The 14,143-nt window shown below is 54.7% G+C and overlaps 1 protein-coding gene across 5 annotated transcripts in view; it reads right to left on the reverse strand.

Moving 5' to 3' along the window:
• Positions 1-14,143, reverse strand: part of LOC140197915 (calmodulin-binding transcription activator 2-like) — a 216,123-nt gene that overhangs the window by 19,067 nt on the left and 182,913 nt on the right. For 4 of the 5 annotated variants that reach the window (XM_072258515.1, XM_072258516.1, XM_072258517.1 and 1 more), the window contains 4 exons: positions 11,619-12,046; positions 11,146-11,333; positions 3,481-3,727; positions 2,789-2,860 (listed from right to left, as the gene is read on the reverse strand). In XM_072258515.1, the coding sequence (XP_072114616.1) occupies positions 2,789-2,860; positions 3,481-3,727; positions 11,146-11,333; positions 11,619-12,046 (935 nt within the window). The remainder of the gene's footprint in view (positions 1-2,788; positions 2,861-3,480; positions 3,728-11,145; positions 11,334-11,618; positions 12,047-14,143) is intronic. The other variant, XM_072258518.1, reaches the window with a different exon arrangement.

Consider the following 14,143-nt stretch of genomic DNA (forward strand, 5'->3'; position numbering starts at 1 on the left):
ACTTGTTGCGCTACTGATAGAGAACAGCTCCCCTGTTACAGATCTGACGAGAATCGTTCCTGAAGTTCACTCATTTTATGCGACCCTGTTCTCGCTGGGCCGAGCGCTGTGGGAGGACTCTGTGGCTATCGCTGGGGGTGCTGGCCAGCACCCACAGCCAGGTACGGGGAAGTAAGTCCTCGTGGTTGGATGAGTTGACTGTGGAATACATAAGGGCCTTCTAGGACATACCGGGTGCTGACTACACCAGGGTCCTGGGTAAAAGACTGGCGACAAGTGTCGGATGGTCGAGGTCCTGCTTCCAAAGAAGGGGTTCTTCACCGCACTCTCAATCAGGAGAATGTATTTGACAGAATGTATCATGACTACCTCCTCAAGATTCTGTGCATGTTTGGATTCAGACCGCACTTCGTTGTCCGCGTCTGTCTATTGTACAGTACACTGTTATGGAGTGCCTAATAAATGTCAATGGATCCCTGACAGTGCCCGTTCTCTTTTGCTTTGGGAGCAGGTGCATCAGGGCTGCTCGATATTGGGGCAACTATACTCAGTCTGCCTAGACCTAGAGCCTTTCCTCTGCCTTCTTCAGAAGTGGTTGACGAGTCTGGTACGGTGTGAGCCAGAGACGAAAGTAGCCCTTTATGTTAATGCCAAAGATGTCCTTATGATCACCGACCCTGTTCACTACAGAGGATGCGAGACTGACCACAGATCTTCTCAGCCGCATCCTCTGGCAGGGTCGATTGAGGAAAGTGCTCTGGTCTTTTAGTGGGTCAGTGGGAGGTGGGCTCCTTTCCAGAACAGCTAAGACCATTTGTGTGGAATACCAAGCACCTCCTCCATCTGAGGGTCTACCTAAACTCCACTGTTAAGTCTTAGCCAGAGAACTGGTGGGACTTAACAGATGAAAGAATCTGTCAGGCTGTGATGATGGTCAGGTCTCATACCAGGGCAGGACGTTGGTTACTAACCAGCCGGTCACCACTAGGCTTTGGTATCTGCTGGTCTCTTTAGTTCGACCCACTACATTTGTCCTCCTTATGATCAATGACCCTGAGGAAGCTGGTGAACAACTTCTGGGGCAACAGGAGGCATTGGGTCTCTGCTACGGTTCTGAATCTTCCGCTAGTGGAGGGTGGTCAGTCCCTGGTATGCATACATTGGTGGCTGGCGGCTCTCCACCTCAGGACCCTGCAGAGATACATGTACACCAAGCACCCTCCGAGGTGGCACGCTCTGATACACAGAGCATTGCCTTCAGGAGAGATCATGAGCATCAGCAGTGCTGCAAGGCTTTTACCAGGAGCTATTCAGGGTCTGGGGTATATTCTCCGCTGGTCAGAGGGCTCCTGCGCGTGCTAGAGCGGCGAGAGGGTTCATCTCCCATCAAATCGCCGTGGGTAGGGAGTGTTAACCCCAGGTGGTCATCAGACCCAAACACCAAGGTCTCCTTTGGGAGCCGGTCCCACACAGCATGAGCCGCATTGCAGAGATACCCACTGTGCCATTCCTTGACGGGCTGCTGTTGCACACTGTTCACTTCGTTCCTCACCAGTTGTCTGGACACGCTGTGACGGTCTGTATCACCAAAAGGCAGTGAGGGAGGTCCTCAGTGGAGAGTGTTGCATTGGACGGTACCGGGCTATAGATTCCTGATCAGGTTCACTGATACCCCGTCCACCTGTCCTTTCGGTGGACGGGGAGAGTCATATCTACATGGAGTGTGAGAGGTTGCAGCCCCTGTTTGAATATCTGAAGGGGCTGCTCCACAAGTTCTGGCTGCACTTCAACCCCCCACTCATAATAATATGGGCACCCAGTAAAGGGGGGGGGGAGAGGTCTTTGGGGGATCGACTGGTGCACTTGCTCTTGCGCCTGTTCAAGATGGGCATTCGAGGGTCCAGGTAGTGGGCCGTGGAGGGCTTTGCCTGTCCTTTTTCCGGGGCGACATTTGTACCATGGTGTTCTTGGAGAGGGAGCTAGCGACCACTGTGGCTTCAGTGGGGGATTGCTGGGAATGATGGGGACACCTCTGGGAGATTAGTGCGTTATACATGCTAATAACTCTATTGTAATTTGAATTCACTATTGTTTGCAAACTCTAATCTTTGTATGTCTTTTGTATTTGAATAAAGTTTTGTATGTTTGTAAAAACAAGGGGTGGTTCTGAGTAAGGGTCACACACTGTGGGTAGGAAGGTGGGGTTCTTTCTCTCTCTGTATAAATATTTTTCCATTAACTAAACAACCTAATCCCATTGGTGTTGTTAATTGGGAGAGAAGGGGGTGGCAAGAGAAAGAGGGAGGGGAGAGAGAGGGAAGGGGGGAGAGAGAGGGGGGGGAGAGGGAGGGGAGGGGGGAGAGAGGGGAGGGGGGAGAGAGGGGAGGGGGGAGAGAGGGGAGGGGGGAGAGAGGGGAGGGGGGAGAGAGGGGAGGGGGGAGAGAGGGGAGGGGGAGAGAGGGGAGGGGGAGAGAGGGGAGGGGGAGAGAAGGGAGGGGAGAGATAGGGGAGACAGGAGAAAGAGAGAGAGGGAGCGGGGAGAAGGGGGAGAGGGGGAGAAGGGGAAAGAGGGAGGTGGGGAGGAGGAAGGGGGAGACAGGACGGGGAGGGAACAGAGAAGGGGTGAGTAGTGAGGGGGAGAGAAGGGAGGGGGAGAGAAGGGAGGAGGAGGAAGAGGTGAGTAGGGAGGAGGAGGATTTTGAATGAAATGCCAGATTTGTGAGGAAAGATGGATGCTATAAACATGATCCACGGTGCTGGATGTGATGGTTATTTATTCACACTATACCTGCTTGTACTTCCTGTAGCATCGCTGAATGACTGCAGCCGCTACCTCCTGTTGTTCCTTCAGGCGGCGCCCCTGTCATACACAGAGAAAGTCACAGCCACCCAGAGTTGCCCCTATCCGCCCCAGTAACCGGACAGTCACCCCTCCCATTTCCCCATGGTTCCTCTTCTCACATCCTCCCCTCCCCTCACCCTCCCACTCCCTCATCCTTACAGTCACCATCACCACTCTCCATCCCAGCCCATGAACTCTCTCCCTGCCCTCCCCTCTCCTCCTTATCCTAACACCCTCCCATCCACAGCTCCTCACCTCCACCAGATCCCCTAACCTTGCCTTCCTCACCCCTTCTCCGCCTCTCTCCCCCTCTTCACCCTCCCCTCCTGTCCTGGCCCCCTGGCCCTGCATTCCTCACCCACCTCCCCTCCTCACCCCCTCCCCTCCCCATCCTCTTACTACCCCTCCACACTGTCCTCTCCACACCCTTCTCACAAGCTCAGCCTTTCCCTTGCCCCTTCCCCACCCCCCTTGCTCTGCCGTGTCCTGATGCTGTTCTGTTACACAGGGGAGGTTTCCTCGGAGGGACCTCGGCTTACAGCTGGTGGCCAGATCTGTACCGTTGCCACTGTGTGAGGGGTAGCAGGGAAGAGAGGGGGAAAAGAAACTGACCCTACTGCCTCATAGCCGCCCTTCACCTTGTACTTGCGGAAGGCAGTCTGGATGATGCGAGCAGCTTCATACAGCTCCCGCTGTTCGTGATCAGACAATGTCAGCAGAGCGAATTCACTCTCCATCTTGCCATTGGTGGAGGCATTGAAGAAATCTGACCAGCCAGTGTTGGCTGCCACGTCCACTCTCTCGAAGGTGATGTCGCTGAGCGGTGAGTTCACAGGACTGAGGCAGGCGTGAGATGGTGGTGTCAGCGGTTGGTTACAGGCTGATCTGTGAGGGGTAAACATTAACGAGAGCATTAGATTAGAATGAAGTCCGCTCCACACTATCCCATCACACACTCCCCGAGTTAGACACAGAGTGAAGCTCCCTCCACACCGTCCCATCACACACTCCCGGGTCAGACACAGAGTGAAGCTCCCTCCATACCATCCCATCAATCTCCAGGTAGAAGACTGCAAGTCCAAGCTAGCAAGCGAGCTGTGGGCAGGACTGACACCACTGTTGTGGGATCTGCCTGCTGTCCAGAAGGAGGAGTATACATGTGGCTGCAATCGAGCAGCACCAGACTAGGCCTCATGCAGTTGTTCCTGAGAAGGGAACTGTTCATTGTGAGCTACGCTATGTGTGTTCTGGAAATACTCCCTGGCACAGAAAGGAAGCCAGTCAGTGCAGTGGCAGGAACACATCCCATGTCAGAATGGTGGGTGACTTGGTTGGGGTCCTCTGCCAGGCTGCTGAAGGTACTCAGGGTCTGATGCAAGTTCTCTCTTTCCCCCTTTGAGTACTTGCCCACAAGACTGGTGAGACCTAAGCCCCAAGTTCAAATCTTTGGTCACCTGGTGCAGAGGGGGTGAATCACTCAGGGGAACCTGCTATTCCTGGCCATTCCCAGGTCCAAGCAGGAACTCCCAGCCCCTCTCCGAGGACACGTTTGTGCCTGAGTGTCACGGACACTGGTTCTCCAGTGGATTTCCAGGAATAGTGGGCACCACACCATCCTAGGCAAGGATGGAAAGGTTTCAATTTACCAATTATATCAATATTCTAATCGAAAGTTATGTAAATGAACGTCATTCTTTGTCAGACAGAGAGTTTCTCATCCCAGCTACCCCAAGGGCATGTCCCAAAGCCACAACCTTCTGTCAGGTTCAAGGTCATGGGTACCACTGATCCTCCTCCTCCCCCTCCCCCATCCCTGACCACTGGGGGAGCACCTTCAGCTCAGGTTCACTGCCACACACGGCATTGCAGTCAGATCACAGACACAGAGAACATACAGAACATGGAGTGTACGAGACAGTGAAGGAGAGAACCTCGGCAGTGCACAGGAGTGAAGGAGGGGCTTGATGGATGTTATGTTTTGTAACTCCAAAATATAAAAACTAATTGAAAGGGAAGCAAGGCAGCCTGGAGATAACTCGTGTATGTTTGATTTAACTTTATGTACGTCACGGTGGTGTGATGAAGTAAGCCATTCACATATTTCGTATGTATAACCATAAAAAATTACTTAAACAATAAGGCATGCTTCACCAAGCAATATTTACAATATTACTCAAATATTGAGTACAATGATCCAATGGTGCAGGGAAACAACTCTCCACCAGCAGGGGGCAGCTCATCCCTGCTTCTAAAGCAGAGTCAAAAGGGTCTCCTGCAACATGGTCTGTGGAGAGAATCTGGGATAAAGAGGAGGAATGGGGAGCAAAGGGGGGAATCTGGGAGCAAGGGGGAGGATAGGAAGGAAGTGGGTATTAGGGATTAAGATATTGGGGAGTGAGAGGGAATCTGGAATCGAGAAAGGAATAGGGAAGGGGGGAGTGGAAAACTGAGATTGGGAGGAAACACAGACCGAATAAGCTGAATGGCCTACCCTCTGTTTGTTGGGTGTAGGAGGGATTAGTGTTCAGATTTGGACCGGTACCTGGGTGAAGGGGTGGTGGGAAGTGAGGGGGAGGGAAATACCAGGCTGATGCCTGATTCACTGTGGGTCAGGTACAGAAGGGATTTAGATTAATTTTCCAGCAGGTTCAACAGAAGGCCTGTTCCTGTGCTGTTCTACATTCAACCAGCTCCCGACAGTCAGTAGCAAGGGAGGTGCCGGCAGAGACTGATGTGTACAGAGGCAGACAGTTGGGAGGAGGAGAGGGTCAAGCCCTACTGCCGGTGTGGTTCAGCAGGTCTGTGCCCCATGGTGGAACCCCTCCTCTGTGTCTGCCCCCAGACACTTTGGACACTCCACATGCCCTGAGGCTGTTCAAGCCTGGTGTGAGGTGAAAGGAGTAGGACAGGATGTCAGTGACTCTGCAGCAGAACTCAGCGCTGCTCATTACATAGTGAAATATTGCAGGACCCACTCTCAGGGTAACTGCTGCTCACAAAGACTGCATCCCCAGCCGGCTGGCATAAATCTGTCCTCCAGTCCACTGGGTCAGGGGTCTCTGTGCCCCCAGTCCGATGGCATAAATCTGTCCTCCAGTCCACTGGGTCAGGGCTCTCTGTGCCCCCAGTCCGACGGAATAAATCTGTCCATCAGTCCTCCAGTCCACTGGCTCAGGGCTCTCTCTGCCCCCAGTCCGACGGAATAAATCTGTCCATCTGTCCTCCAGTCCACTGGCTCAGGGCTCTCTCTGCCCCCAGTCCGATGGAATAAATCTGTCCATCTGTCCTCCAGTCCACTGGCTCAGGGCTCTCTCTGCCCCCAGTCCGATGGCATAAATCTGTCCATCTGTCCTCCAGTCCACTGGGTCAGGGCTCTCTGTGCCCCCAGTCCGACAGGATAAATCTGTCCTCCAGTCCGCTGGATCAGGGGTCTCCGTGCCCCCAGTCCGATGGCATAAATCTGTCCTCCAGTCCACTGGGTCAGGGATCTCTGTGCCCCCAGCCGGCCGGCATAAATCTGTCCATCTGTCCTCCAGTCCACTGGGTCAGGGCTCTCTGTGCCCCCCGTCCGATGGTATAAATCTGTCCTCCAGTCCACTGGGTCAGGGCTCTCTGTGCCCCCAGTCCGACGGCATAAATCTGTCCATCTGTCCTCCAGTCCACTGGGTCAGGGCTCTCTCTGCCCCCAGTCTGACGGCATAAATCTGTCCTCCAGTCCACTGCGTCAGGGGTCTCTGTGCCCCCAGTCCGATGGCATAAATCTGTCCTCCAGTCCACTGGGTCAGGGCTCTCTGTGCTCCCAGTCCAACAGCATAAATCTGTCCATCTGTCCTCCAGTCCACTGGGTCAGGGCTCTCTGTGCCCCCAGTCCGACGGTATAAATCTGTCCTCCAGTCCACTGGGTCAGGGCTCTCTGTGCCCCCAGTCCGACGGCATAAATCTGTCCATCTGTCCTCCAGTCCACTGGGTCAGGGCTCTCTCTGCCCCCAGTCTGATGGCATAAATCTGTCCTCCAGTCCATTGGGTCAGGGGTCTCTGTGCCCCCAGTCCGATGGCATAAATCTGTCCTCCAGTCCACTGGGTCAGGGCTCTCTGTGCTCCCAGTCCGATGGCATAAATCTGTCCTCCAGTCCACTGGGTCAGGGCTCTCTCTGCCCCCAGTCCGACGGCATAAATCTGTCCTCCAGTCCACTGGGTCAGGGCTCTCTCTGCCCCCAGTCCGACGGCATAAATCTGTCCTCCTGTCCACTGGGTCAGGGCTCTCTGTGCTCCCAGTCCGACGGCATAAATCTGTCCTCCTGTCCACTGGGTCAGGGCTCTCTGTGCCCCCAGTCCAACAGCATAAATCTGTCCATCTGTCCTCCAGTCCACTGGGTCAGGGCTCTCTCTGCCCCCAGTCTGACGGCATAAATCTGTCCTCCAGTCCACTGCGTCAGGGGTCTCTGTGCCCCCAGTCCGATGGCATAAATCTGTCCTCCAGTCCACTGGGTCAGGGCTCTCTGTGCTCCCAGTCCAACAGCATAAATCTGTCCATCTGTCCTCCAGTCCACTGGGTCAGGGCTCTCTGTGCCCCCAGTCCGATGGTATAAATCTGTCCTCCAGTCCACTGGGTCAGGGCTCTCTGTGCCCCCAGTCCGACGGCATAAATCTGTCCATCTGTCCTCCAGTCCACTGGGTCAGGGCTCTCTCTGCCCCCAGTCTGACGGCATAAATCTGTCCTCCAGTCCACTGGGTCAGGGGTCTCTGTGCCCCCAGTCCGATGGCATAAATCTGTCCTCCAGTCCACTGGGTCAGGGCTCTCTGTGCCCCCAGTCCGACGGCATAAATCTGTCCATCTGTCCTCCAGTCCACTGGGTCAGGGCTCTCTCTGCCCCCAGTCTGACGGCATAAATCTGTCCTCCAGTCCACTGGGTCAGGGGTCTCTGTGCCCCCAGTCCGATGGCATAAATCTGTCCTCCAGTCCACTGGGTCAGGGCTCTCTGTGCTCCCAGTCCGATGGCATAAATCTGTCCTCCAGTCCACTGGGTCAGGGCTCTCTCTGCCCCCAGTCCGACGGCATAAATCTGTCCTCCTGTCCACTGGGTCAGGGCTCTCTGTGCCCCCAGTCCAACAGCATAAATCTGTCCATCTGTCCTCCAGTCCACTGGGTCAGGGCTCTCTCTGCCCCCAGTCTGACGGCATAAATCTGTCCTCCAGTCCACTGCGTCAGGGGTCTCTGTGCCCCCAGTCCGATGGCATAAATCTGTCCTCCAGTCCACTGGGTCAGGGCTCTCTGTGCTCCCAGTCCAACAGCATAAATCTGTCCATCTGTCCTCCAGTCCACTGGGTCAGGGCTCTCTGTGCCCCCAGTCCGATGGTATAAATCTGTCCTCCAGTCCACTGGGTCAGGGCTCTCTGTGCCCCCAGTCCGACGGCATAAATCTGTCCATCTGTCCTCCAGTCCACTGGGTCAGGGCTCTCTCTGCCCCCAGTCTGACGGCATAAATCTGTCCTCCAGTCCACTGGGTCAGGGGTCTCTGTGCCCCCAGTCCGATGGCATAAATCTGTCCTCCAGTCCACTGGGTCAGGGCTCTCTGTGCCCCCAGTCCGACGGCATAAATCTGTCCATCTGTCCTCCAGTCCACTGGGTCAGGGCTCTCTCTGCCCCCAGTCTGACGGCATAAATCTGTCCTCCAGTCCACTGGGTCAGGGGTCTCTGTGCCCCCAGTCCGATGGCATAAATCTGTCCTCCAGTCCACTGGGTCAGGGCTCTCTGTGCTCCCAGTCCGATGGCATAAATCTGTCCTCCAGTCCACTGGGTCAGGGCTCTCTCTGCCCCCAGTCCGACGGCATAAATCTGTCCTCCTGTCCACTGGGTCAGGGCTCTCTGTGCTCCCAGTCCGACGGCATAAATCTGTCCTCCTGTCCACTGGGTCAGGGCTCTCTGTGCCCCCAGTCCAACAGCATAAATCTGTCCATCTGTCCTCCAGTCCACTGGGTCAGGGCTCTCTGTGCCCCCAGTCCGACGGCATAAATCTGTCCAGTCCACTGGGTCAGGGCTCTCTGTGCCCCCAGTCCGACGGCATAAATCTGTCCAGTCCACTGGGTCAGGGCTCTCTGTGCCCCCAGTCCGACGGCATAAATCTGTCCAGTCCACTGGGTCAGGGCTCTCTGTGATCCCAGTCCGATGGCATAAATCTGTCCTCCTGTCCACTGGGTCAGGGGTCTCTGTGCCCCCAGTCCAACAGGATAAATCTGTCCTCCTGTCCACTGGGTCAAGGCTCTCTGTGCTCCCAGTCCGATGGCATAAATCTGTCCATCTGTCCTCCAGTCCACTGGGTCAGGGCTCTCTCTGCCCCCAGTCCGACAGGATAAATCTGTCCTCCTGTCCACTGGGTCAGGGCTCTCTGTGCTCCCAGTCCGACGGCATAAATCTGTCCTCCTGTCCACTGGGTCAGGGCTCTCTGTGCCCCCAGTCCAACAGCATAAATCTGTCCATCTGTCCTCCAGTCCACTGGGTCAGGGCTCTCTGTGCCCCCAGTCCGATGGCATAAATCTGTCCAGTCCACTGGGTCAGGGCTCTCTGTGCCCCCAGTCCAACAGCATAAATCTGTCCATCTGTCCTCCAGTCCACTGGGTCAGGGCTCTCTGTGCCCCCAGTCCGATGGCATAAATCTGTCCAGTCCACTGGGTCAGGGCTCTCTGTGCCCCCAGTCCGACGGCATAAATCTGTCCAGTCCACTGGGTCAGGGCTCTCTGTGCCCCCAGTCCGACGGCATAAATCTGTCCAGTCCACTGGGTCAGGGGTCTCTGTGCCCCCAGTCCGATGGCATAAATCTGTCCTCCTGTCCACTGGGTCAGGGCTCTCTGTGCCCCCAGTCCGACGGCATAAATCTGTCCAGTCCACTGGGTCAGGGCTCTCTGTGCCCCCAGTCCGACGGCATAAATCTGTCCAGTCCACTGGGTCAGGGGTCTCTGTGCCCCCAGTCCGATGGCATAAATCTGTCCTCCTGTCCACTGGGTCAGGGGTCTCTGTGCCCCCAGTCCAACAGGATAAATCTGTCCTCCTGTCCACTGGGTCAAGGCTCTCTGTGCTCCCAGTCCGATGGCATAAATCTGTCCTCCTGTCCACTGGGTCAGGGCTCTCTGTGCCCCCAGTCCAACAGCATAAATCTGTCCATCTGTCCTCCAGTCCACTGGGTCAGGGCTCTCTCTGCCCCCAGTCCGACGGCATAAATCTGTCCTCCTGTCCACTGGGTCAGGGCTCTCTGTGCTCCCAGTCCGACGGCATAAATCTGTCCTCCTGTCCACTGGGTCAGGGCTCTCTGTGCCCCCAGTCCAACAGCATAAATCTGTCCATCTGTCCTCCAGTCCACTGGGTCAGGGCTCTCTGTGCCCCCAGTCCGACGGCATAAATCTGTCCTCCTGTCCACTGGGTCAGGGCTCTCTGTGCCCCCAGTCCAACAGCATAAATCTGTCCATCTGTCCTCCAGTCCACTGGGTCAGGGCTCTCTGTGCCCCCAGTCCGACGGCATAAATCTGTCCTCCTGTCCACTGGGTCAGGGCTCTCTGTGCCCCCAGTCCGACGGCATAAATCTGTCCTCCTGTCCACTGGGTCAAGGCTCTCTGTGCCCCCAGTCCGACAGGATAAATCTGTCCTTCTGTCCACTGGGACAGGTCTCACTGTGCCCCCAGCCTGTGTGAACTTGTGCTCTATGCCCACGTATATCTGTGCTGCATTGGCATTTGCTGGATCATTGAAGCAGTCGCCTCGTGCGTCAGCAGGGAACCCGACACCAAATGACAGGCCCTGGAGGTGGCAAGGATGCAGCCCATGACTATCCAGGGAGGGGGAGGGCATTCGCTCTGTTCAGCCTCAACTTTACCCCAAACAAACCAGCACATACTCCCCACCTTATCATTACCATCATCCGTGGGTCACACACAGATCCATCCCCACTAATATCGTACTTCAGTGTTATATTGTGACAGACTCATCTACATCAGTACATAACCCCAGTGTTATACAGTGACACAGCCAACCCCAGTGGTACTGTACCCTGGTGTTATACAGTGACAGATTCATACCCACGGTACTATACCCCAGTGTTATACAAGGACAGACCCATTCCCACTGGTACTGTACCCCAGACTTATACAGTGACAGACCCATCCTGTCCAGTACCGAACCCCAGTGTTATACAGTGACAGACCCATCCCCAATGGTACTGTACCCATATTGCGCAGTGACAGAACCGCCCTGACCAGTACTGTACCCCAATGTTAGATGGCGTTGGGTGTGCATGTGCCGAGTCTAGACCCACCTGTGCTGGGAGAAGTTGGGCAGCTGGTCCACGTTCTCCAGGTAGGTGGCAAGCCATGTCATGGTGTTGCTGATACTCGAGCTGTCCTGGCGTTCTTTGAGAGGAGCCTCGACTGAGTTAAAGTCTTCCTGTTTAATTCGTTCTGGAGTGGCCTCGATGATCTGCTCAGCCAGGGCCATCATGTCCACCTGTGAGGGCAGCAGGAGCATCATTGGTCAGGCCTGCTTAGCACAGGTGGTGCAACTGTATAACAACTGTATCACTTGGCGTGGGAATAACAACTGTACCTCCTGAGAAGGGAATTGGGGACCCAGAGTGGGACATGGGGACCCGACTCTAATGTGGACGTAGACTCTAATGATCCCGGGTTGGAAATTGGGACTCGGGGATCCCGGTGTAGGATTGGATTCTGAGAGGAGCAAGTGGCAGAGTATGTACGAGGGTGCGTGGGGAGGACGGGGTCTGGTTCGTACCTGTAACACGTCGACAGGCGGCAGGAACTCCTCATTTTCCTCATTCTCGTTAAACCGCAGGAGGCCGGTCTCAATGGAATCCCGACCAATCGTCACAGAGAACTGCCCGTTGCCATGCGTCAGCCCGTAGTCAATGAAGTAGCGGGACTGGGGAGTGGGGCTGGGGGTCCCTCGTTGCCGAGACTCCTGCTGTGAGGGGAGGGGCCACAGTGAGTCCCCCTTCCCCCCAGGGCTGGCTGGCCCCACCATCTGCTGAGACTCACAGACCTCCATGGCAATGTCCGGGTCCCCATGGGCACCAAGCTCAGGGCTGTAGGTAGCGCTCTCCCCACTCACCGATGCGCTGGAGTACGCTGAGCTCACGGAGTTGGCTCCCAAGCCCTCAGGCAGCGAGGAGGGAGAGGACGGGCTGGTGGCCACGCTCAGACCTGTGGGAGAGAAGGGTGAGTGCAGATCCAAACCAACACAGGACCGCACAGTTCTGCACAGCAACATGGAAACACGCTGGAGGTCAACCTGCCCCACCTGGGCATAGGAAAACGCTACAGGGACCCAGTCTGGTGGGAGCCCACTGTCTAACTGAGCTCAGGACAGGATATGTTTAGCAGACTACTGTGCTGACGAGAAGGAGATTGCGGAGACTGCAGAGAAGGCTCACGAGAAGGATTCAGGGGTGAGGAGCCTGTGCCTATATTCACTGGAGATCAGAAGAATGAAAGGGGATCTCATTGAAACCTTTCAAATGTTGAAAGGCTGAAATAGATTGGACGTGGCAAGGATGTGGATGTCTAAGAACAGAAGACAAAGACTCAAAATAGATTCCATTCAGAATGGAAATAAGAAGGAATTTCTTTAGCCAGAAAGTGGTGAATCTGTGGAATTTGTTGCTGTGGGTGGCTGTGGAGGCCAAGTCTTTGAGTATATTTAAGGCAGAGGTTGATAGATTATTGATCAGTCGGGGTATGAAGGGCTACAGGGAGAAGGCAGGAGACTGGGGCTGAGAGGGAATTGGATCAGCAGTGATGAGATAGCAGAGCAGACTCGATGGGCCAGATGGCCTAATTCTGCTCTGATATCTGATATGTTTCCAATAGCGGGAGAGTGTAGGACCAGAGTGAATAGCCTCAGAATTCAGATTCAGGTTTATTTATTCATCACGTGTACATCGAAACATACAGTGAACTGGGTTGTTTGAGTGAACAACCAGCATACCCAAGGATGTGCTGCAGGCAGACTGCAAGTGTGGCCCACAATCTGCACCCAGACAGCACGTCCACAACGCTCGGCAGAGCAACACAGAACACAACGACAGCAAAACAAGCCCTGTTCCTCACAATCAATGCACATAACAGTCCTCTGTCCCCAGCACCAGGCATAGCTTTACAACACAGAATATAACGACAGCAAAACAAGCCCTGTTCTTCACAGTCAATGCACATAACAGTCCTCTGTCCCCAGCACCAGTCGTAGCTTTACAACACAGATGAGGAGGAATTCCTTTAGCCAGAAGGTGGTGAATCTGTGGAATTCATTGCCACAGACGGCTGTGTAAGCCAAGTCACTGGCTTACACAAAGTGGAGGTTAATAGATTCTTGATGGACAGGGGGGTTATGGTTATATGGAGAAGCGAGGAAAGTGGGGTTCAAGAGTCAAATCACCTATGATAGTATGGTGGAGCAGGCTCCATGAGCTGAATGGCCTAATTCTGCCTCTACATCTCATGGCTTGGTACTATCTACGAACAACTGATAAATGGATCTGAGTGGGTCAGGCAGGATCCCTAGGGCTGAATGGACAGTGGCTGTTTCAGGCCATGACCCATCGTCAGGACTTTCCAGCTTCCTCCACAGAGGCTGCCTGGCCCCAGGGGTCACCCAAGTGAATCAATGTGTTGGCACCGATAGGAGCTCAGTCCCACCCATCCTCCAGGATCAATCTCTGTGGGGCTGGAATGTGGCAAACAGAGGGACCAAAATTCGCAGGACACAGGTCTCCAGAGGAGACAGATAGCACTGAGACACCAGGTAACATGGCCCATGGATATCACAAAGAGAGAGCCAACACAACTCCAGGTCAAATGTCCCACAGACAGAGACAACACAACTCCAGGTCAAATGTCCCACAGACCAGAGACAACACAACTCCAGGTCGAATGCCCCACAGACACAGACAACACAACTCCAGGTTAAATCGCCTACGGACATCACACAGAGATAACACAATTCCAGGGTGAATGTCACACAGACAGAGACAGCACAACTCCAGGTCAAATGTCCCACAGACAGAGACAACACAACTCCAGGTCAAATGTCCCACAGACGGAGACAACACAAATCCAGGTTGAATGTCCCACAGATGGAGACAACACAACTCCAGGTCAAATGTCCCACAGACAGACACAACAGAACTCTATGTTGAATCGCCTATGGACAACACACATACAGAGATAACACAATTCCAGGGTGAATGTCACACAGACAGAGACAACACAACTCCAGGTGAAATGTCCCACAGACGGAGACAA

This window comes from Mobula birostris, chromosome 5, assembly GCF_030028105.1.
Source record: "Mobula birostris isolate sMobBir1 chromosome 5, sMobBir1.hap1, whole genome shotgun sequence".
In the NCBI taxonomy this organism is placed as follows: Eukaryota; Metazoa; Chordata; class Chondrichthyes; order Myliobatiformes; family Myliobatidae; genus Mobula; species Mobula birostris.